Source organism: Podarcis bocagei (assembly GCF_964188305.1).
Source record: "Podarcis bocagei genome assembly, chromosome: 6".
Taxonomy (NCBI): domain Eukaryota; kingdom Metazoa; phylum Chordata; class Lepidosauria; order Squamata; family Lacertidae; genus Podarcis; species Podarcis bocagei.
The window spans coordinates 43,418,389-43,442,813 of NC_138130.1; the positions used below are offsets into that span (position 1 = coordinate 43,418,389).

The 24,425-nt window shown below is 42.9% G+C and overlaps 1 protein-coding gene across 1 annotated transcript in view; it reads left to right on the plus strand.

Moving 5' to 3' along the window:
- PTCHD1 (patched domain containing 1) overlaps nucleotides 1-24,079 on the plus strand; it is a 55,286-nt gene extending 31,207 nt beyond the window's left edge. Inside the window, exon 3 of the mRNA XM_081199420.1 lies at nucleotides 20,083-24,079. Within this exon, the coding sequence (XP_081055546.1) occupies nucleotides 20,083-21,737 (1,655 nt within the window). The 3' untranslated portion in view covers nucleotides 21,738-24,079. The remainder of the gene's footprint in view (nucleotides 1-20,082) is intronic.
- Nucleotides 24,080-24,425: the final 346 nt, after the last annotated feature.

The window sequence follows — 24,425 nt, forward strand, 5'->3', positions numbered from 1 at the left end:
GGCTGCCCTGCTATAAGCAATAACTTGTGTAACTGATTTTGATAGCAATGCTGAGTACAAGTCTGAAGCACGCATTTCATGTATAAGGGGAGTGTATCTAATGATGTTAGAAAATTTATTTCGATAATTTACATACCATTTCACATTTAACCATCTCTAAGCCATTGTAAAAGGTAAAGACCATTAGATCCAGTTGCAGATGACTATAGAGATGCGCACTCATCTCGCTCTATAGGCCGAGGGAGCCGCAATTTGTCCACAGACAGCTTCTGGGTCATGTGGCCAGCATGACTAAGCCGCTTCTGGCGAACCGGAGCAGCGCATGGAAACGCTGTTTACCTTCCCGCCAGAGCAGTAACTATTTATCAACTTGCACTTGACGTGCTTTGGAACTGCTAGGTTGGCAGGAGCAGGGACCGAGCAATGGGAGCTCACCCCGTTACGGGGATTCGAACTGCCAACCTTCCAATCGGCAAGCCCAAGCTCTGTGGTTTAGACCACCGCACCACCTGCGTCCCTTAAGCCACTGTAGGATGCTACAAATAAAAACCAGAAAATTACTAAGACCATTATTTTAAAAATCTGTCAGTTAAAAACAATGCAGTCAGCAACTGAACAGGATAACCCTCTTAATCATCAGGAAAAAAGTCAGAGTAAAATATCCTCATTAATGAAAAGATTCTGTAGGATTGGTTTTCTCAGGATCACTAGGAACAAAAGTTCACTAACCAGCATTAATCTAAAGCAGGCACGCCTAAACTCAGCCCTCCAGATGTTTTGGGACTACAACTCCCATCATCCCTAGCTAACCTGACCAGTGGTCAGGGATGGTGGCAATTGTAGTCCCAAAACATCTGGAGGGCTGAGTTTGGGGATGCCTGATCTAAAGTATGCTGCTAATTCTGCCATCCACCATGAGAGTGCTGGAACTCCTTTTTTGGTGTAGGCTCAGTGTTTGACAGCAAACAATTTAAATATATATGTTTACAAATTAACACATGCAAATTACATCTCCACTCCTCACTCCACCCTACTGGGAAGGTCGACAATGACTATTCCTCTCAGGGGACCAAAAGAAGCAACTAAGAAGTGTTTGGAAAGACAGAGTCTGTAAAAAGATGCTTTAGGTGGAGGATTTCCTGGCTCAAGGCAGAGAGGAGGGTTGGATTAGATGACTTGCTGAAGTTCATATTTTTAAAAGCACCAAAGACCACTGCAGACTGTAGATACTTCCTTGTTGACAACCAGGGCCGTCTTTAGCATATGCGCCGCCGGGGTGCAAAGATCCGCCCGCGCCCCCAAATTTACTTTAGCCATTGGGGGGGGACTCAAAGTTGTTGAGTTTTTCTTGGGTGGGGAAATCACCCACCTGTAACAACTATGCAGCGGGAGAAAACTGCTTTTCTTTCCTGACTCATAGGAGTAACAGAGCAATGGAGGAGGAGGGTGGGGACTTCCACTCCATTGCTTTTCACTGCCGCCGATCGAGAGGGACCGGTACGTAGTAGGTATACATTTGGCGCCCCCCAGAATTTGGTGCCCGGGTGCACCGCACCCCTGGGTAAAGACGGGCCTGTTGACAACATTACTTACTCATGGAATGCTCAACACATTGATTTGCTAGAGGCTTCCCAGATGAAATTTAATTTATAATGCTTATTTGTATTTTAGCATAAGTGACCTCATATTGCTTCATCACATCTTGTAGTTGTGTGTTTCCTGGTTGGTTTGTTTTAATATATTCAGACTGAATATTAAGCGTGCACATACTATGCTTGACCCCCGCTTACATTTTTAACCAAAAAGGTATTATAGCTCCATCCTTCACAGCAGTCATATGTGGACACATGATGCTTAGTGAACAATAAGAAAGTCCACATTGGAGGCAACAATTGCTTTATTCCATTATCAGATTGCATTCAAAATGAAAGATAAATATCATACAGACTAAAGGCAGCAATCATAGTCAGAAGACTAATCATGATTTCCTTCACTTCCATAAATTGGACTCTATGTGGTGTGACAATACCTTGATCAAAACGAAGTGGATTGTGCAAAACATATATCCTACCCTGCTCCCAATGATCTACATTAGGCAAAATAGAAATATTCACTGCAGGAATGAAATCAATCCATCCATAGAATATGCAGCATAGAGTAATTTTTGTAATGGCATCTGGATTGAGAGATCAAGACACCAGTCGCCCGAGGACAAATTTTCATATTCTTAACTGACAGGCAGTGAATATACTAGGATCCTCACTTTTTAATGGGTTGAAATGAACTATGGCAAGTCTTGCCATTTTCAGCTTTTCATTGTTCGACAGCAGATACAACCACATTTGTGTTCCCTCCAGGAATGCATTTCAAGCAAGCAATTTAACTCTAAATAATTGTCAGAGCAAAATTGCCCAGTTCATTTGAATCCTTCCACTGCTTTGCATGGCTTAATAAAAACTGACAAAAGCTAGACAGCAGAGTGAAGGACCAATGCAGAGCAGGGTCTAAAGAATCTTTAATGAGAATTAGTTCAGCCAGTGAGTGGCAAAATATAACGTTCTTGGGCAAAATATAACGTTCAGTACTAGTATCAAGAAATTACATATTTACTAGGACAAAAAAATCAGGGTGTTTTATTTTAAATCAATACGAAAAACACAACCCTCCTCACCCTTCATACCATTATGTCAAACAGCCCTGTGTGGTTTTTTTCTTAGTTTTCTACTTGCCTTCCTACACTTTCAGTTCTCTAGCTCTGGTTTCCTAATTCCTGCCTTCTAATTCACTCTAGTCTCTCTCTCTCTCTCTCTCTCTCTCACACACACACACACACACACACTTTTATTTGCATATAACATACAACGATAAACCAACAATGCAAACACTCATCTCAAGTCTGAAACATTAAAATGAGTGGCATGGGTTGTACAGTCCAGTCAGAAAGGCCACCTGCAATCGAAGGGTTAAAAAAGAAGTAGGACAACAGCAGTGATGGGGGGGCAGGGGGAGAAGAGCTGAGCAACCAGGGCAGCTGGGGGAGAAGGGAATGTGGGGTGGCCAAGGCAGTGGGGAACAAAGGAGGACTAGTTGGATTTGCAGGCAGCATCCCATTATTAGCCTGTTTTATAAACCAGGGTTTTCCAATTTCCAAGAGACTGCGATCTACAACCACTTTGGGAAGTCATAGTTGTTGAGCTTTTTTTTGGGAAAGCCAAAGTTGGGGGGGGGGGATCCTGCAATCCACCAGGGGCACTGACCAGTAGACCTGTTGGACAGCCCTGTTATAAACCAATATAACTCAGTGGTAGCCATTTTCCTCCATTCGCTGTTTCTGTGAAGCTGAGAAGTGACACAGGCAATTATTACGTAAAGGCAAAGGTATCCCTGACTGTTAAGTCCAGTCATGGACGACTCGGGGGTTGCGGCGCTCATCTCACTTTACTGGCCGGGGGAGCTGTCATTTGTCCGCAGACAGCTTCCAGGTCATGTGGCCAGCATGAGTAAGCCGCTTCTGGCGAACCGAGCAGTGCATGGAAACGTCATTTACCTTCCCGCCAGAGCGGTACCTATTTATCTACTTGCACTTTGACGTGCTTTCGAACTGCTAGGTTGGCAGGAGCAGGGACCGAGCAACGGGAGCTCACCCCGTCGTGGGGATTCGAACCGCTGACCTTCTGATCGGCAAGCCCTAGGCTCTGTGGTTTAGACTACAGCGCCACCCGCATCCCAGCCAATTATTACATGGTGCTATTTGAGATCCTAGGAAGTAGATATAATAAGACCATGGTGGGGAGGTGGGTATTCTAGCTGCTTGATCACTTCTGAAATGGATACAGGGCACCTGGGTGTTTCTTCATAGAGATATATTAGTTCTTTACCCCTTCTTTCCTCTCGTTGGCATGCAACCTGAAGTGCCAGGTGTGCTCAAACAGTCTGAGCACTGCCTTCAGAGGTGCCGTTTATATGTCCACTGCCCGTGTGGGCCCAAGTGCTTCCTGCTAAATTCATGGGCTCATTGAAACGTAGAGTTGGAAAGGACCACAAGGGTCATCTAGTCCAGCCCCCTGCAATGCAGGAATCTTTTGCCCAATGTGGGGCTCAAACCCACGACTCCGAGATTACGAGTCTCACACTCTACCATATCAATGTATGCCCACTTCAAGAGCATCATGAACGTAAATCATTGTGAATGCACAATGAAAAGGTCACCTGATGGGCAGCTTGAACTACAGGCTTGTGAGAATATTTGGCATGGCAACTGAGCATACTATAACGTAAGTGCTCTTCCTGTTCACTTTTATCAATCACAGTAGATTTTCATTAAAACCAATGGTTGTTAATCCATTCCTTGGCTTTATGATTTTCCACAGTCAAAGACACAGTCAGCCATAAACTTATATTTAGCCACTTATTTGGAAGTGTGTTACAAATTAAACTGGATCATTTAAAATATTTTGCCACAAATGTTTTGAATTTTCAAGTTTGAAGTTTGAGATTGTCTTCCGCACCCCAGTCTGTGAGCTATATCTAATTTCCTTTTTTTTAAAAAATATGTTTCTCATAACCACCCCCCTTTCATTTATTTCCTTTCCTTATTCTTTTGTATTTGTTTCCCTGGCCATTTTTCAAAATCTATGCTTTATTTTGCATGTTCTTTCCTCAAAGGCCTCCTCATCCTCAAAGGCCTCCTTTCCTAAAGATATGGCTCCCTCAACCCCACTTTTTCCTTCTGTACCCTTCTCATATTTATTTATTGAACATTATAAATCAATATTCCTCCAAAAATGGATTTCAGTGTGGTATACTATGAAACTGTAGAAGCATTGCAAGACAGACTGGCAATAAAATCAAGTTTAAGTCAATTGAATGTTGGAAAATCTAATAATCTAAAATGCCTAGGCAAATAAAAATGTTTTAAACTGGCACCAACATGAATACAGGCCACATCTGCAGCACACCTTTCAAACACTTTTATTCCACTTGAGGAGTCATGGCTCTCTTCACTCTATCTTCTGCCATATTGCCCCTTTTTGAGCATCAATACAGCATTCATTATCTGCCTCTTTAACTTCTCTTATCTTACGCACATTCTTTTTTCTTTTCTTTTTTTGGTAAGTATAGCAGGGTGGGAAAGAAAGAAAAAATCATCAGCTGACCTTAACAAAATAAAATTATAGTGGTACCTCAGGTTAAGTACTTAATTCATTCCGGAGGTCCATACTTAACCTGAAACTGTTCCTAACCTGAAGCACCACTTTAGCTAATGGGGCCTCCCGCTGCGCCGCCGCTACACGATTTCTGTTCTCATCCTGAAGCAGAGTTCTTAACCTGAAGCACTATTTCTGGGTTAGCAGAGTCTGTAACCTGAAGCGTATGTAACCCAAGGTACTACTGTATTCTATGGATCCTCATGTGTAAGTGAATAGAATTCCCATCTATTTCTAAGGTTCTTTTCTATCTTCCCAGCCTCTTTGCCAGAGTCCATTTGCTCATGAGGTGTAGCCTAGCCTCGTTCCCCATCTGCCTTTTCGGCCTCCTGAGCTTGCCCTGTCATTGTTCACAATCAGTGCTCTTCTCCTGTCAGCTTTCTTGTTAATGTCACAGACCACTCCTGGGAAAATAAGCATGCTTACCTTTTAACCTGACAAGGCCCAAAGTGAGTGGCATAAAATTATTCAGAGAGAGATTGAAAATGCTGCACGATTCCTTCCCTTGCTTCAAGTTGTTCTGCCTACCGCTTCAAGGCCCTCCAGACTATTGTTTGCAGTGGGGGGGGCAGGGATCGTCACTGTGCCTTAAAACATCTGGAACCGCTTGTTTCTTATGTTCAAAGTTTGAAAACTCCCATGCTTTCTCAATGGGCAAGGTTCTCCTCTAGCTCCATTCGGTTATTCTGAATCCGAAACATTGATTAGAGTGCACCAGAATCAATTGCATTTGGAAGTTAAGGTGCCCACTTTAACCTCCATGTCACCTAAGCAGGTATGTGACACAGTGTTGTATATCACAGTATAGCTTTCATGCAGCCATGGTCACTCAGCCTCAATCGTTTGCATCATCATCATCCCTCCCTCCACTTCATGCAGGGGATGCGGGTGGCGCTGTGGTCTAAACCACTGAGCCTCTTGGGCTTGCCGATCAGAAGGTTGGTGGTTCAAATCCACCCAAAGGGGTGAGCTCCCATTGCTCTGTCCCAGCTCCTGCCAACCTAGCAGTTCAAAAGCATACCAGTGCAAGTAGATAAATAGGTATCGCTGTGGTGGGAAGGTAAACGGTATTTCTGTGCACTCCAGCTTCCGTCACGGTGTTCCATTGCACCAGAAGCAGTTTAGTCATGCTGGCTGCATGACCTGGAAAGCTGTCTGTGGACAAATGCCGGCTCCCTTGGCTAGAAGTGAGATGAGCGCCACAACCCCATAGTCGCCTTTGACTGGACTTTACCATCCAGGAGTCCTTTACCTTTACATTTACCATTTCATGCACACAAACTGGCAGCCTCCCTTACATAAGCACATGCACATGCAGTACTTCCTCTAATACACATGTGGTACATTGGTTAGAGCAGGTGTCAGGAAACGTTTTCAGCAGGGGGCCGGTCCACTGTCCCTCAGACCCGTGGGGAGCCAGACTATATTTGGGGTGGGGGGAATGAATGAATGAATTCCTATGCCCCGCAAATAACCCAGAGATGCATTTTAAATAAAAGCACACATTCTACTCATGTTAAAATATGCTGATTGCTGGACCAGCCGTGGGCTGGATTTAGAAGGCAATTGGGCCAGATCTGGCCCCTGGGCCTTAGTTTGCCTACCCATGTGTTGGACTAGGGCCTGGGAGATCAGAGTTCAAATCCCCACTCAGCCATGAAGCTCACTGGCTGACCTTGGGCCAGTCACAGTCTCCTTGCCTAATGTACTTCACAGGGTTCTTTGGGTGACCAAATGAGTAGAGCAGTGGTTTTCAACCAGTGTGCCATGGCACCTGGGGTGCCTGGAATGATGATCAGGGGTGCCATGGGCAACATTTGCATCTGTTCCTCTTTCCTTCCCACCTTCCTCTGATGCCCTCTCACGTCTCTGCCTCCAAACGGCTGGTACAGCTCTTCATTGCAGCAGCCCTGGCTATAAGCTCTGCAGGTGAATGGTGCCTCTGGGAAGCACCTCTCTTTGGGGTGGGGGTGGGCAGCTCAGAGACCAGGGACAGCAGCAGTAGGTGCCCAGAGGACTCCCAAAGAGGGGAAAGGAGAGGAGGATGAGGGAACACCACAAGGGAGTGTGCTTGAAAAAGGGTGAGAGGCTGCCAGCTCTGCAGGCAAGGAGTGACATAACTGGGCTCCTGAGCCCCACAGGGTTGCCACAGAAAGAATGTAGCTGGTCAAGGGAACCATGGACTACTAGAGTAGGGGGAGATTCATGTGTGCCATCTTGAGGTCCTTAGAGAAAAGGGTGGGATATAAATGCAGTAATAACAACCGAGATGGATTCTCCTTTCTCTCCCTGTCTCGTACGCATGCACACAACTGCTCACTACAAACGTTAAGGCCTGAAAAGAAAGGGGAGTAAGAACGCCTTTTCCCCTCCTCCAGTTGCTTCAGAATAAGTAGGATTTTTATAGATCTGCTCCTCTCACACACCCACAGAGGCAATAGTTCTCTCCTGCTTCTCACATATAATAGCACTCATGTCTCCCCACCTTTCACGCATGTGCAAGCACCTTACACATGTACAGTGTATGAGCAGCAACATCTCTGCCTTACACATTAATACACAAAACAGGCATGCAGTAGCATGGTCTTTCTCATTCATAGACACAGATACGCACAAGAGATGCTGCCTGCTCCGTCTAACAAGAGTCTCTGGCCTTCTAGGGAGGAGCCTTGTTTAAACCTTCAAAATGGAATTGTTTCCAGATGACCTGTTTCTTGAGCATTTATTCTTTGATTGTAGGGAGGTTAGGTGACATTGCATCAATGCAAGTGTTCTCCTGAACTTTTGAGTGCCTTTCCCCATCACTTTCCTTATTATATAAAGTCTTAGATTTGAGGGAAGAAGGTGTGTTGCACAAAACCTTCCAAGCAACTTATAACCCGGGTTTTTGTTCAGCTGGAACTCACAGGAACTCAGTTCCAACACCTCTCAGGTGGGTGCCACTGCCATTCTCAGAGAACTGGGGAGGCATTCATGGTGAGTTCTGGCACCTCTTTTTCTAGAAAAATAGCACTGACTAGAACCATGTGGCACTGTGGTCTAAACCACAGAACCTAGGGCTGGCCGATCAGAAGGTGGGCAGTTCAAATCCCCGCGACGGGGTGAGCTCCCATTGCTCGGTCCCTGCTCCTGCCAGCCTAGCAGAAATCACGTCAAAGTGCAAGTAAATAAATAGGTACCGTTCCGGCGGGAAGGTAAACGGCGTTTCCGTGTGCTGCTCTGGTTTGCCAGAAGCGGCTTAGTCACATACTGGCCACATGACCCGGAAGCTGTATGCCAGCTCCCTTGGCCAATAAAGCGAGATGAGCGCTGCAACCTCAGAGTCGTCCGCGACTCGGCCTAATGGTCAGGGGTCCCTTTACCTTACAACCATGTAACCTGAATTTGCTGCTATGTGACTGGAACCCACCCCAAAATAGTGACAGTCTGGGAACTCCCCCCAAAATACTGCAAGGTAAATTTCCAAAAGACCTATAAATAGTAGAGGGGGGATAGTCATTTCTCACAAAAGGCACCCTTGTTAATAAAAACAAAAGATATAAACTATATTAATGTGGCCATTCTTCATTTAGATTTCTCAATTATTTGGCCAGATTGTACCTCTTACCAAGTAAATTCTCAGAACCAAATCTCATATGGATATGTCTAATTGTCTTGAATACATGATGAAAGTATTTACAGGTTTTCTAATAGTAAAACACAGAAAAATGAAGATGCTTTGCTGATCCTGTGGCTCCATATTTTTGGTAGGCTTTCTCCCCCCTCTCTATCACTGCCTGCAGATATACTGAATGCTTAAATCAGCTGTCATGTCAATTTCACATCTTGGAATTTTGTGAATAAGACAATCTCTTCATCTCTGTTGCTTGGAAGTGGGATATAACACTAGGAAGGGATTACAGAGAGACTGTGGTGTGTGTGTGTGTGTGTGTGTGTGTGTGTGTGTACACACACAGAGAGACACATACACACACACACATATATATACACACACATACACACACCAAAAAAAAATCCCTTTGGACTAAAGTTTGGATAAGCTCTCAGTCAATTAAAATCTTATTTCTGCTGTAAACTAATTTAATATGAGTAGGACTATTGGGAATTGTATGTGGGATGTGTGTGTTTGCTGACTAAAATTTATTTATATTTCTAATCTTCCTTCCCATGGCTCGGGGCACATAGTAACTATCTAAAAATATTCAGAAGTACAGCACACAACAAAAGACAATGAAAGCAACATAAAACAGGCAAGAAGAGCAAGCGTGGTCGATCTGATGCCCTCCAGATTTTGCAGACTACAAATCCCATCACTCATGACCATTGGACATGGTGGCTGGGGCTGATGGTCACCCCTGAACTAAAGCGTCATCATGTTCATCTTAGACTATCCAAGGCTACTCCCTAAAAGCGTGTAAGAATGGCACTCATTCACACAAGCTTAAGTGAAGTTATATGCTGCAAGCTGTGAATGGATTTGCTGCCTTTAAGGCAGCTGGAGCTGCTTCTTAGCAGGAGATCAGAGCTGCAATTCAAAAGCACTTCAGCAAGCACAGATTTAGTGTTTAGCATAGGATATTACACACACACACACACACACACACACACACACACATATATATATACTGGCAGATTCAGTTGTCTTGGATCCAATAAAAGTAATTACAAATATCTTGAATACTTGTTGGAATTTGGGTCAGAATTCAAATATACTGGAAAACTAGATTATACATTTGTCACACTGGTTGCCTGATAACTTCAGCTGTCTCTTGGGTAGTCATTATTTATATATGTATTTGTATTCACAAGTTCTGACTTGTGTACACTCAAGTGCATTATTGGGGACCTGTTATAATCCATTAAGAAAACCATGACTTTATACCTCAAGGTGGAAGATGTACTGTCTTTATACATCTCCCATTAGTTGGTTAGGTGGGATAACAAAACCATAGGCGCCGACTCCATGGGGCCTGAGGGGGCTCGAGCCCCCTCAAAAAAATTTTTTGGGGGGCTCAGCCCCCCCAATAATCTCGGGCGCCCTTCCAGCAGAGCGCCGCCGCCGTCCCCCGCCTCCTCCCCACCTGCTCCTTCGCCAGCCAGCCAGCCAGCCAGCCGCGCGCCCTAATCGGAGAGCCCCGGCCGTCCCCCGCAAGATTAGGGAATCCCCGGGGGCGGGGGCTCCTGCCTCGCTGCTTCGCAGCACCACCGCCACTGCCAAGGCACTGCCGGAAATCCCGCGAGAACAGGGGAATCCCGACTGGCCACACCTCCCAGCCAGCCAATCGGCTGGCTGGGGGGCGTGGCTTGCCCTATTTAGGGCCGGAGCCACTTTATTTGCATATTCATGAGCTTATTTATTATTCATGAGCTTTCCCGGGGCCCCCCAATATTTTTTATAAGTCCGCGTCCCTGAACAAAACACATATATTTGGGGAGGGGGGCACCATTCACAATATTTGGTTTAGATTATGATTCAGCATTTTGAAAAATAGTCTGCTGCAGTCTGAGGTATTTTGTAGCCTGCCCAATTCAGCTCAGGATTCATCCAGGTGTGCTTCATTTGCTCCCTATTCGGTATTGGGAAATTTAAAAATGGCTATACTGTAGTTTCTTTTCCTTTTGAGAGGAATGAATGAAATTTCCAGACATACTAGCCCCTTCAGGATGGCTAAAGCCTGACAAATCATAAGCAAATGGCTCCAGGAGATTTTGAGTTGGGGACACTATGTTAAAAAAGGGGGGGTTAAAAAGTTACGCTTGTAACTTTTTGGTTTTGGACAGAATTGGATTAAATTTGCAAGCAGTATCATCCCTTCTGAGAGCATTAATACTTCCAAAATTGAGAGAGTTAGCTGTAGTTTTCTTGTAAGGAACCACCCCCTGAGGTCTTCATATAAAGGGTTGTATACCAATTTTAATAACAACAACAACAACAATAATGGGGGGGAGACTTCTAAGGCAGTGTTTCCCAACCTTTTTTGGGCAAAGGCACACTTGTTTGATGAAAAAAATCTCGAGGCACACCACCATTACAGCCCCGTGACGTCAGCGCGCAGCGTCACGCCGGGAGGGACGCACAAAAGTGTAAGTTTCAATTTTTTTCCCTCCCCCTTGCCGGGGAACCTCCAAGCTTTGGGGGTGGGGGGGAGGAGGCAGCAAAGCGAGGCAGGAAGGAGAGCGCGGCTTGGCTGGGTGAGCTTTGGCAGGGGCAGGGAATGAGAGCCGCGAGGCGGGCGCTGCGGACGGAGGCGCTGCCCGCCGAGCTCGCAGGCAGCCAGGCAGGCAGACGGCGAGAGCCCCGCGCTGGGCGGCCTCTCCTCGCCGCCGCCGCCCCGCCTCTCGCCGCCCGACTCGCCCGCCTCCCTCCAGGCAACATCTCGCGGCACACCAGGCAACATCTCGCGGCACACTAGTGTGCCACGGAACAGTGGTTGGGAAACACTGTTCTAAGGGCAAGGGCAAAATCAAACCTTCTGGCAGGATTATGAAATGTGTCTTTCTTCCCAAGTACCACTCATGTTGCCTAGCAACACACTATTATTTTCCACATTCCATGTTACTAACCCATTTGTCAGTCTTTAACTCATGTATCCATACATTAGGCATTTTATGAGCTACATGCATGGACTCATATGCCTCTGCTTCAGTATTCTATCCCTGCCATCTTTCTGCATCCTTATGCCACAATTATGTCAAGGCAGGGATGAATATAAGATTGGAGCTGCAAAAGGAAGCTGGTGAGAGGAAGGGAGTGGCCAGTGTAGGAAATGGCATCATTGTCCCTCTCTGAGGTCAGAGTTCTGGACCAGTAGCAGAGGGGATGATACAACTGAGCTCTCTGGAGTGAGGAATGTTGGGGTTGAGTGGAGGCAGGGGGAGGGAATGACCTGCACATCATTTTTCACACATTCTGATGTTGTGTCTTCCCTCTGTACAAGGAGAGAGGAGATTTGGATCCTACCTCCTCTCGTTACTATCTACTCATTTGTTTAAAAAATTAATAATTTCATACGCTATGGACTCGCCCACACTTCAGATTGCCCCGTGCTTTTTAGGCACAGGTCCAAGCAGTTTTTTTCATTTGCTCTGCTGCTTTCCCCAGGAAAACTTGTTTACCGCTGAATCGGAACAAACATCAATCCACAGAAAAACCAATTGGCGCTTGTTCCGATTCACCAGCAAACAGCGGGTTTCCCTGGGAGGGAAGGCAGCGAGACAAGCAGAAGTATGGATAAGCCCTATGTTCCGGAAAACAAAACAAATATGTATTTGCATGATGACACCACCTGAAGTATACCTGAAGGAGCATCTTCATCCCCACTGCTCAGCCCGGATGCTGAGGTCCAGTTCCAAGGGCCCTCTGGCAGTTCCATCACTGCAACTGCAGGTGATACTACAGAGAACCAGACAGAAGGCCTTTTTGGTAGTTGCACCCGCCCTGTGGAACACCCTCCAGGTAGATGTCAAAGAGACAAACAACTGTATCATTTTTCATAGACGTCTGAAGGCAGCCCTGTTTTGGGAAGCTTTTAATGGTTGTTGTTATTGTTGTTGTTATTGTTTCCTGTATTTTTTTTTAGAAGCCACCCAGAGTGGTTGGGGCACCCAGTCAGATGGGTGGAGTATAAGAAATAAAGTAGTAGTAGTAGTAGTAACTAAAGATTTTTAGGCTGCAGTCCTAACACACTCACACATGCATGCTGGAGAACAGTGCTACTGGCAGGCGAACTCTGATGTAGTGGATGTCCTGTCTGTGGTGATGCAGATGGTAAGCTACCACCAGTGGTCCTTCAGTGGAAAGTCCATGAAGTGAGGCATTTATGGTGAGGGCAGAGCACCAAAAGCTTAGGGATCTACAGTGGTACCTCAGGTTAAGTACTTAATTCGTTCCGGACGTCCGTTCTTAACCTGAAACTGTTCTTAACCTGAAGCACCACTTTAGCTAATGGGGCCTCCTGCAGCCACTGCACCGCCGCTGCACGATTTCTGTTCTCATCCTAAAGCAAAGTTCTTAACCCGAGGTAATATTTCTGGGTTAGCAGAGTCTGTAACCTGAAGCGTATGTAACCCGAGGTACCACTGTATTCCATCCTAAGCCCTGTGGATACCCTGAATGGCCCAATCTTTGGGTCCTTCAACTATGCCAGAGCTGACATAGCAAATTAAAGTAGTGTGGGAATGGTTTGGTTTAGAAAAGCATATAAAAAGTAAATAATCATATTCGCAGTGCTCCAGCTAAAGAAGCCACATGTGCTGACATTCAGATATGGTTCAGTGAGGTGGTGTTTTATCCTCAGCCTTTGTCCACCTGGTACCCTTCAGACGTTCTAGACTAAAACTTCTATTAGCCTCAACCAGCTCATGCTATCTAGGGTGATAGGAATTGTAGTCCAAAATAATTAGCATGATTACCTCAGGTTTGCCTAAAAAATGTTAAGCATTAGTCTTTTGTCTAAGGGCAGCAGTCTATTAAAATAAAAGGGACAATCTGATGTTGCTAACACAAAAGAAGGTAACAGTATCTTGGAAGTATCTCCCTGAACTTCAGAGTTATTGATTTTTTAGAGTGTAAAAAAGTAACATTCTTGCTTCTGTTGTCATTTTAATTTATTACCTGCTCTTTGCCATAAGGTCTCTGGTTAGCTTGCAACAATTAAATACAGTTTTAAAAACATACAATTATCTACTGGTGCTGTTGCTAGCTTTTCCTACTTCGTTGCATTTGAATTTAAAATCTGGGGAAAATTAAAATCCTTACTACTACAACAACAACAACAAAAATCGTCTTTCCTTGAGGGGCTACAAAGAAAAGATAGTTTTGTAGGCTAGGCTGCACTCCTTCTCCTGAACACTGCAGCTTTGCATATGGCAGTTCCCTTTGCTCTGTGGGGAACCCTCTGGTGAAGTGGATGGGCTTCCACATCAATGTTCTCTGAAGATAATAGTAAAGGCTGTCCAGTGTGGGGCCCCTTCTCCCTTCCCCGAGGCTTCCTCATTCGTGGATCAGTTCAAGGAAGCTGGTTGTGCTTATCCTAGAGCCAGTTCTGCACAGCTGGCGATATCCTATGTGGTCTCTGCATTTGTGAATAACTCAGAGATTTGGCTGGCCTCCTGTACCTGCACCGTGTTTTGCTCTTCTACAGCCCCAGGGCAAGAACATGGTCTCAAGTCAGAAAGAGATACCCTTTCAGCATAAGAAACCATATCTGGTTCAAAAAGAAACAGTTCACTCGGACTGTGCAAAACGTATTCCTTAAATGATACCTAAAAGTATCCATGAAGTTACTACTTGGTGTTTAATGTCTGTTTAGTTGGAGCTGAATTTATTCATGAGAGTGGGAAACACACTGATGCTCAGCCCTAGGAAGAGGAGGAGATGTGTCAGATATCTTAGATTGTTATTTTTTTAAATCTTCCTCTGGGCTTCTCTTCTTCTGCTAGTGCTCGCCTATGCTTCAGCATTCCAGACGGCAAAAACTCCCCTCAGATTAGCCATTCTTTTTAACCATAATCTTTTTGTCCATCTTGTGCTACCAAACCGTTTTTCCCCCCAGCAGGTCAGATTTCTCCCTCTTTTCCCAGATAATGGATTATTTGTAGCTGAAGCAGTGCTGAAATATCCTGAAACGTGGAGGAAATATGTTCCATGGAGCTGAAAAAGGGAACGATCAAGAACATCCGTTAAAAAGACCAATAAATCCTAATAAAGACAAATGGCTCATCAATATGAGGCAAAGGTGCAAGAGTTTGTGTGTGCAGGGTTAGAAACGGAAGACATTTTTCATTGTTGAAACAAGGAGAAAATGAACCTGCACACTTTGGGAAACCACTTGTGATTTCGCAATTATTATTTTTTTAATCTCTGCAATTAATTGAATGATTTAATGTGATACCTTGTTACTAGGCAAAGCCTTTGTACATAATTATAGCAGACTGCAACATGGCACCAGAAATGTAAAATATGCAGAGATTTGGTTGCAGAATGTTTTGTTTAATAGCAGCCAGATTCATGTGGATGATACATAGAATTCTCAGACAGACTTTTTTATATAATGATATTTATTAAAGTTTCAAAGAAAAGAATTACATGAATTAAAAAAAGAAGAAAAAGAAAGACAAAAATAAAAATAGAAGAAAAAATACAAAATACAAAAAGATAAAAAACACTTAAAAAAATACATCAGTCTTTCCATACCTTACATTCGTTTCCTTGTTTCCCTGACCTCCTCACGCCTCCCTTTTTTGTATTCCAATTCAGTTAGTTAATTCAGCAATTTCTTTCCCTCTTTGTTTTTATCTTAGTCCTTTAACATAATATATTATAACTTTGGATTCTCACCTGTTTACAATCCATTTTTACATACACCTTTATAACATTGCTGCTTAAACCACTTAACTTCATTCTGACATCATTCTAACATTCATTAATTTTGCAATATTTCTGTAAATAGTCTTTAAATTTCTTCCAATCTTCTTCCACCGACTCTTCTCCCTGGTCTCGGATTCTGCCAGTCATTTCCGCCAATTCCATGTAGTCCATCACCTTCATCTGCCATTCTTCCAGAGTGGGTAGATCTTGTGTCTTCCAATACTTTGCAATAAGTATTCTTGCTGCTGTTGTGGCATACATAAAAAAAAGTTCTGTCCTTCTTTGGCACCATTTGGCCGACCATGCCCAGGAGAAAGGCCTCTGGTTTCTTCAGAAAGGTATATTTAAACACCCTTTTCATTTCATTATAAATCATCTCCCAGAAAGCCTTAATCCTTGGGCACGTCCACCAAAGGTGAAAGAATGTACCTTCAGTTTCTTTACATTTCCAACATTTATTATCGGGCAAATGATAGATTTTTGCAAGCTTGACTGGTGTCATGTACCACCTGTATATCATTTTCATAATATTCTCTCTTAAGGCATTACATGGTGTGAATTTCATACCTGTGGTCCATAACTGTTCCCAGTCAGCCATCATTATGTTATGTCCAACATCTTGTGCCCATTTAATCATAGCAGATTTCACCGCTTCATCCTGTGTATTCCATTTCAACAGCAAGTTATACATCTTTGACAAAAATTTTGATTTTTCCACCTGGAAGCCAATTTTCTTGTCCAAATTGTATGCCTCCATTATCTGATAATAATGAAGCCAGTCTCACACTTTGTTTTTTAATTTCTCAAAACTCTGCAATTTCAGTCTATCTCCCTCTTGTTCCAAAATTTCCCAATATTTCGGCCATTTGACCTCCATATTGAGCTTTTTCTGAGCTTTTGCTTCCATCGGTGACAGCCACCTTGGGGTTTTGTTTTCCAATAGATCCTTATATCTTATCCAAACATTAAACAATGCTTTCCTGACAATATGGTTTTTAAATGCTTTATGTGCTTTGACCTTATCATACCACAAGTATGCATGTCATCCAAATACATTATTAAAACCCTCTAAATCCAAAATGTCTGTGTTTTCAAGAAGCAGCCATTCTTTCAACCAGCAAAAAGCTGCTGATTCATAATAGAGTTTAAGGTCTGGCAGGGCAAATCCACCTCTTTCCTTTGCATCTGTTAGTATTTTAAATTTTATTCTGGGCTTCTTGCCCTGCCAGACAAATCTAGAGATATCTCTCTGCCACTTCTTGAAGCAATCCATTTTTTCCAAAATTTGCAATGTTTGAAAGAGAAACAACATTCTAGGCAATACATTCATTTTTATCGCAGCAATACAGCCTAGCAGTGAAAGCTTCAAATTTGACCAAATTTCTAAATCTTTTTTCACTTCAGCCCAGCATTTTTCGTAATTGTCTTTAAATAAATTCCCATTTTTTGCTGTCATGTTAATCCCCAGGTATTTCACTTTCTTAACCACTGTTAAACCTGTCTCATTCTGAAACCTCTCTCTCTCAATCGGTGTTAAATTTTTCTCTAAGACCTTAGTTTTTAACTTATTCAGTTTAAATCCTGCAACCTGACCAAATTCTTGAATCAGTTCCAAAACCCTTTTAGTACTAGATTCTGGCTCCTGTAACGTCAATACTAAATCATCTGCAAATGCTCTCAACTTGTACTGTTTAGCTCCGACTTGGAATTCTCAGACAGACTTGTCCACAGCACTTATGAGAACAAACCTCTCCATGCCTCTTTTACTAAGCAAGCTGTTGTGGGTTTTTAAAAGGAGAGAGGTCAATATGCCTTTATAAAGACAGTGAAAGTGAACTTAATAGTTTTCCCTACTGAGAATAGAACATAACTATTTAAAACATAATTAACAATAGGATGTCAGTCACTTTTTTGTAGGATTTTATGTCTGGGGAGTTTCAGCGCTCCCAATTAGCTTAATGGGGCCACTGTGCTAGTTAACAAATTGACAGTCTTGACCTGCCTGGTGGAAACAACTATAAAGCAGTTTGGAAAATGAAGATGAATAGCAGAAGTCTCACTGCAGATAGGACCCAAATATCATTTTATATGTTTATTCATGTTTCATATGACAGAATAACAAATGATGGTGATCCTGTTGCATCCAAAATGGACAGGATCACAGACCTTACGCTTGTAAATATTGGGAAATTTGCAGGGAGTACCTTCAGATCCCAGCCACCTCTGTGCTCTCCAAGACAAGAGTGAACCTTTCAAAAGGTGAAATCACCTTCTATGTAATCTCAGTAGGGGTTTTACTTTAGTTTAAGAGTACCTAAAGTACTCTTAAGTAGTTTAAGAGTACCTAAAGAGTACTGTGGGACGCGAGTGGCGCTGTGGGTTAAACCACAGAGCCTAGGACTTGCTGATCATAAGGTTGGCGGTTCGAATCCTCGTGACTGAGTGAGCTCCTGTTGCTCTGCCCCAGCTCCTGCCCACCTAGCAGTTCGAAAGCACAAAGTGCAAGTAGATAAATAAGTACCACTGCAATGGGAAGGTAAACGGCATTTCCATGCACTGCTCTGGTTCGCCAGAAGCGGCTTAGTCATGCTGGCCACATGACCCGGAAGCTGTACGCCGGCTCCTTCAGCCAATAAAGCAAGATGAGTGCCGCAACCCCAGAGTCGGTCACGACTGGACCTAATGGTCAGGGGTCCCTTTACCTTTACTTTTACCTTTAGATCCCAGCCACCTCTGTGCTCTCCAAGACAAGAGTGAACCTTTCAAAAGGTGAAATTACCTTCTACGTAATCTCAGTAGGGGTTTTACTTTAGTTTAAGAGTACCTAAAGATCTGAATTTGAACTCTGGTATTATCAGATTGAAAACCTGCAGGGTTTTCAATGATTCAATGAAAAGCCTGATGGTTTTTCATGTGCATATTAAGCTGCCACCTAAATATGGTCTTCCTAATTCACTCTAATTTTGGAAAATATTTGTTATTAGATTTATATAGCTGCCCATCAACAAATGATCCATTAGATATTAGAGACCAAAAAGTAAAATACAGTATTAAAAGGCAATATAATAAAAAACTTTTAAAAACACGGAAATGAGGCATTAGAAAGTCTCCTTTCTATCAGGGAAAAGTACAATTAGTAGCTCAGTCTACAAAATAAAACACAGCTTTCCCCAGATATATTTCCATGAGCAGGGTCTTGAGCAGGGCTTTTGTTTTGTTTCCTCCATCCCCCACTCCATTATTCCAGTATGCTTTTACCTAAAGTGCTGAGTTATGTTTTATTACTGCTGTTTTTGGATTTCCTCTGTTTTGTCTTACATTATTTTTAACTGTATTGTACCTAGATACTTTTTATGTTTAAATTGCTTGTGTGAGCTGTTATGAAAGGGGTTTGCCCTGAAAGGTAGCACATATACAGGAAGGAAGGAAGAAAGGAAACATTTAATTTTATTGATATGAAAAAAGCATTTGATAGAGTTGAATAAGAAGCTTCCAAATCTTTTCATTTTCATATCTAGATAAGAATGATATATAAGTCACTAGCTGCCAGAATTTTGATCAGTAATAGGCTTTTAGATGGCTGTCTTCTTCTCTGTTTATTATTAAAGTTTGCTGTAGAAAATTTCTGCAATAGCTGGCAAATAAAAGATTTAATGAGGATTAAGACTTAACAGTAAATTGTCAAACATAGCCATCCATGCTGTCTGCCACTTTACAAATGATAGCAGTATCTCAAGTTACAAAATGAGAGTGTCAAGCAATTTTTTTAAAAATCCCCTGCCCCACAAAATGTGTGTGTGTGTGTGTGACTGTCATACTCCCATAGTGTTATTCATTGGAAATATGACAAGGGTTAGGAACTTGCTTTAAAGACACCCACAGGTAGCTTAAATTCTCGAGACTACATGGACTTTGCTATTCACTACAAAAGCAGGGAAAGAACCATCTGCATTCCAACTGCACACACAGAGCTTTCTCTGATAATACTTAAAATTAAGCAGATTTGCAGGGCTTGTATTGATTTGCATAATTTAGTCTGACCACAATATTGGAGTTTCCCTGCCACAAGCAAACAATGGGGGAGGAAAGGAAATCATCTTCTGTGCCATTACACACACCCTGTGTTGTGTCTTTTATAAAATAGACTTCATAGGTAAGCTCAGTGTTTTACTTCCATATCAGTTAAAGTTCCCTTAACTTTGATAACTCATGAAGACATGGCATGAAAAATGCATAAATTAGTTTTTATTTGAATAACTGTCCTCACTAACATAATTCTTCCTGGTGACAACTGTGGCTTCCTCCTGGCACAGCACATTACCAGCCCTGATTGATATAGTTCCATTGTGTGTGTGTGATTATTATTTCTAAAAACCCTTGATGAAAACCACACCCATATGCACATATAAATGAATGCCACCTTGGGACACATTCCCATTTACTGGTTTGTCCTCCCTTCCTGACATTATGATGGCATTTGAACTGTCGCTTTCTCCTTTATTTCAGGGCATGGATTATATGGAACTTTTGAAATGTTGTCCTCCTGGAGGAAAACGAGGGAAGACCAACACGTGAAAGAGAGAACTGCCGCCGTGTTTGCAGACTCCATGCTCTCCTTTTCTCTCACCACTGCCATGTACCTGGTCACTTTTGGGATAGGTGCCAGCCCCTTCACTAACATTGAAGCAGCCAGGCTCTTCTGCTGCAATTCCTGTATTGCAATTTTCTTCAACTACCTCTATGTACTCTCCTTTTATGGTTCCAGCCTCGTGTTTACTGGCTACATAGAAAACAACTACCAGCATAGTATCTTCTGCAGAAAGGTACCAAAGCCAGACGTCTTGCAAGAGAAGCCTGCCTGGTATAGGTTTCTTCTGACAGCCAAATTCAGTGAGGACACGGCAGAGTCAGAGGAGACAAACAGCTACGAAAGCCACCTCTTGGTGTGTTTCCTCAAGCGTTATTACTGTGACTGGATAACGAACACGTATGTCAAGCCTTTTGTAGTTCTCTTTTACCTTATTTATATTTCCTTTGCCTTAATGGGCTACCTGCAGGTCAACGAAGAGTCAGACATTAGTAACATTGTAGCAACTGCGACACGAACCATGGAGTATACTGCTGCTCAGCAGAAATACTTCAGTAATTACAGTCCAGTCATTGGGTTTTATATCTATGAATCCATCGAATACTGGAACATGACCGTCCAAGATGACATGCTAGAGTACACCAAGGGGTTTGTGAGGATATCGTGGTTTGAGAGCTACTTAAATTACCTTAGAAAACTCAACATATCGACGGGTTTACCCAAAAAGAATTTCACAGATATGCTGAGGAACTCCTTTCTGAAAGCTCCCCCGTTTGCCCATTTTTCAGAGGATATCATTTTCTCCAAGAAGTACAACAATGAAGTCGACATTGTGGCCTCTCGAATGTTCTTGGTGGCCAAGACCATGGATACCAAACGGGAAGAGCTTTACCATCTCTTGGAAACCTTAAGAAAGCTCTCCCTCAAATCCAAGGTCAAGTTCATTGTCTTCAACCCTTCGTTTGTCTACATGGATCGTTACGCCTCGTACATGGGGGCCCCCTTGCAGAACTCCTGTATCAGTGCTTTATTCCTCCTCTTCTTCTCTGCGTTCCTGGTGGCAGACTCTCTCATCAATGTGTGGCTCACGCTCACCGTTGCCTCAGTCGAATTTGGAGTTATAGGTTTTATGACCTTGTGGAAAGTAGAGCTGGACTGCATTTCTGTGCTGTGCTTAATTTATGGGATTAATTACACTGTTGACAACTGTGCACCTCTCTTGTCAACGTTCATCCTGGGCAAAGATGTCACGAGAACTAAATGGGTGAAGAATGCCCTGGAGGTGCATGGGGTAGCTATTTTACAGAGCTACCTCTGCTACATTGTTGGTCTGATTCCTCTCGCAGCTGTGCCTTCAAATCTGACCCGTACACTGTTCAGGTGCTTGTTTTTGATAGCATTAGTCACCTTCTTTCATTGCTTTGCCATTTTACCTGTGATACTGACTTTTCTGCCACCATCCAAGAAAAAGAGGAAAGACAAGAAAACTCCTGAGAACCGGGAGGAAATCGAATGTGTTGAAATGGTGGATATGGATAGCACCCGAGTGGTTGACCAAATTACAACAGTCTGACTTAGTTGGTTTGTTTTTCTTTTTAAAAACAAAACAAAAAAAAGCCACCCTAGATCTTACCAAGAGAAGAAAATCATATTGATTATATAAAGAATGGTGTTTGGATGTCTGTTTTCAAATTAAAACCAGGAGCATCCAAAGCAGTGTGTGAAGGGGGGGGGGAATAGCTATACATTGATTGGCCTTCACATAAAAAGTACAGTGAAATTTACATTCACCCAATACAAAGAGAGTGTCAGTTTGGGCTGCTGCCTGAGATAAGAGAGTAGAAGAGTTGGGTTGGTGACTAAATAGCAAACTGCTTGTGTTTGTCCTCCAGATGTTCCTGCCCTTGTGGCAAAATCCCAGCACATTGAAAGGTCAACTGTCAAGGCTGAAGGAGCCGTTAAGTGTACGTTTTGGACATCAAGGCTATAGGAAACTTTCAATACAGCAATAACTCAAGTCAGTGAGTCAGCTATTATGGATCTTAGCCATCACATCTAACTTCCCTTTTTGTTGCTTCCTTCCCCCCCCCTCCCTCCGCCGCCTTTTCTGAATGGAAATGCATATGCAAGTTTGTTAAACAACAACAACCACAAAAGGCCAAGAAGATTTTTTTTAAAAAAAATACATACGCAAGGGTAAAATACAGCAATCACTGTCAATGTAGGGTCATGTTGCAGTTGCCTTCTTTTCTGAATCAAGAGATGTTTTAAAATGTAATCAACCCCCAGTATATTTTTTAAGATAACATGATTTTGTAGCATTTCTTTTTTTTTTTCTTTTTAAAGAAAACAGGGAAATAATGATATGTATACAACACAGAGACAATTCTTGTTCTCTGATCCAGCTCCGCTTTCTGAATGTGTTTGTCTCATTTAGGAGACCTGGTTTACTGATGCTAGATTTTGTAGCACTCTCTTAAATATGCTAGGGGGTCTAGTGGCAGAATAGATAAGGGATATATTAAGACCTTCACCACCAAAATCCATGAAATAAGCCTCCGATGCCTAAATTTCATCAAGCAAATGTGAATGTTAGGGCTCTTTTTCAAATAAGAGCCTTCGCTCCAGGCCATTCACTAGTAATACACACGATGAGGTTCAATGAGCACCTTTACGCAACGTGTAATGTGGGCTACGACCCTCTGTCAGTAATTTCCATTTCAGTAATCTCGACTGTAGACCATGAGTCACGGAAATTAGTGGGGCTACTTTCAAAGAAGTGGCTTTTTTGAACTCTCAGTATTGCATCAAGTTTATGTTAAGAGCAGATGTCCTGATAATAATGGAAAACAATGGATGCCACCCCTGCCCTTAATAAATAAAGAAATAAATTTGATACAGAAAACAAGAGACAGGTAGAAACCAATTTAACAGACAAGTTATTAACATTATTGCAATGATCTATGCCAGAGGAGTTTTTAAGATATTTGTGTCTCTTTCCCTATCTTAGCTAAAGCAATGCTACTGCCCCTTACAAGCTTTAATGAAAGTGTTAGAAACCAAATCTTAGGATGCTGCTTTAGCTTCCATGGCACAGGGAAATATCCTGTGGATAGTAACCTGCAAGCCCCACCCACCCACCCACCCAGTCATCAACATTATTGCACTGGGATTGGGCAGGCAGCACCGGGCAGCCAACCTTCCAGTCTTACCCTATGATCTTCTTATAGATCTGTTTCTTAGCCCTGCACCTGCCCTGAAAAAACAACAATACCTTTTGGTCATTGGAGCTGTGCAAAAGCTGTGCTAGAACCCTTATGCGACGGTACCAGTGCAGATCCAACACCGAGAATGAGTTTTGACCTCAAGATCAGGGCAAGGAGTGTATTTGCCCTCTTCTGTTGGCACTGGGTCATTTAGGCCAGTTCCTATGGGCTAGTGTAGAGAATGGATTGGGCTATTAATGCCACAGCCAAGAAAGTGAACCAATGGTCTGGCTTCCACAAATAATCTTTCAATAATAAAGAATATTTTTGTTAGAGGGAAAAGTTAGAATGAGCTTCTGTGTTCAGATATTATATACAGTATATAAGCATTCTGATTTCCCCCATGGAATCTGTCAAGGACTTAAAAGAGTGCACAAATTATCTCCCATACGTCTAGCTAACAAAAGTGGTCTCTCCTCAATCACAGATGTTTCCGATTGCCTGCAGTTTGGACAAACTTGGAGGATAAGCACACGAAGCATTTGCTGAAACAAACTAGTGATTTGGTGAAGTCTCTTTTGTTCATTTCCAGATATCCATCCAAGCCATTCTTGCTGCTCCGCTTTGATGGAGGAGCTTCTTTTGTTGCTGTTCAGCTGTTGGGTATCTGTATGTATGCGCAAGTTAAGATGTTTTGTTTCAGTGTAAAGTATTTTGTCATTCTTGCCAGCTTGAGAGGTGCTCAAGCAGGAGACATTTGCATCCCTGCCAAACCTTTTTCCTTCCTAAAATGGAAATCACACACAGGCACACAAAGTACCATAATGCCCAGGTTTGGCAAGCTGCTGTGAGCACAAACACTCTGATTAATATACAGTAGAAACTGGAAGTTGCAATGTACCTTCCTTCTTGCTATGTACCTGCAATGTACCTTCCTTCTATGATTCATCAGCTGCATACAGCAGTGGTTTTCAACCAGTGTGCCGTAGCACCCCAGGGTGCCTTTAATGATGGTCAGGGGTGTCATGGGCAACACTGGCCTCTGTCCCTCTTTC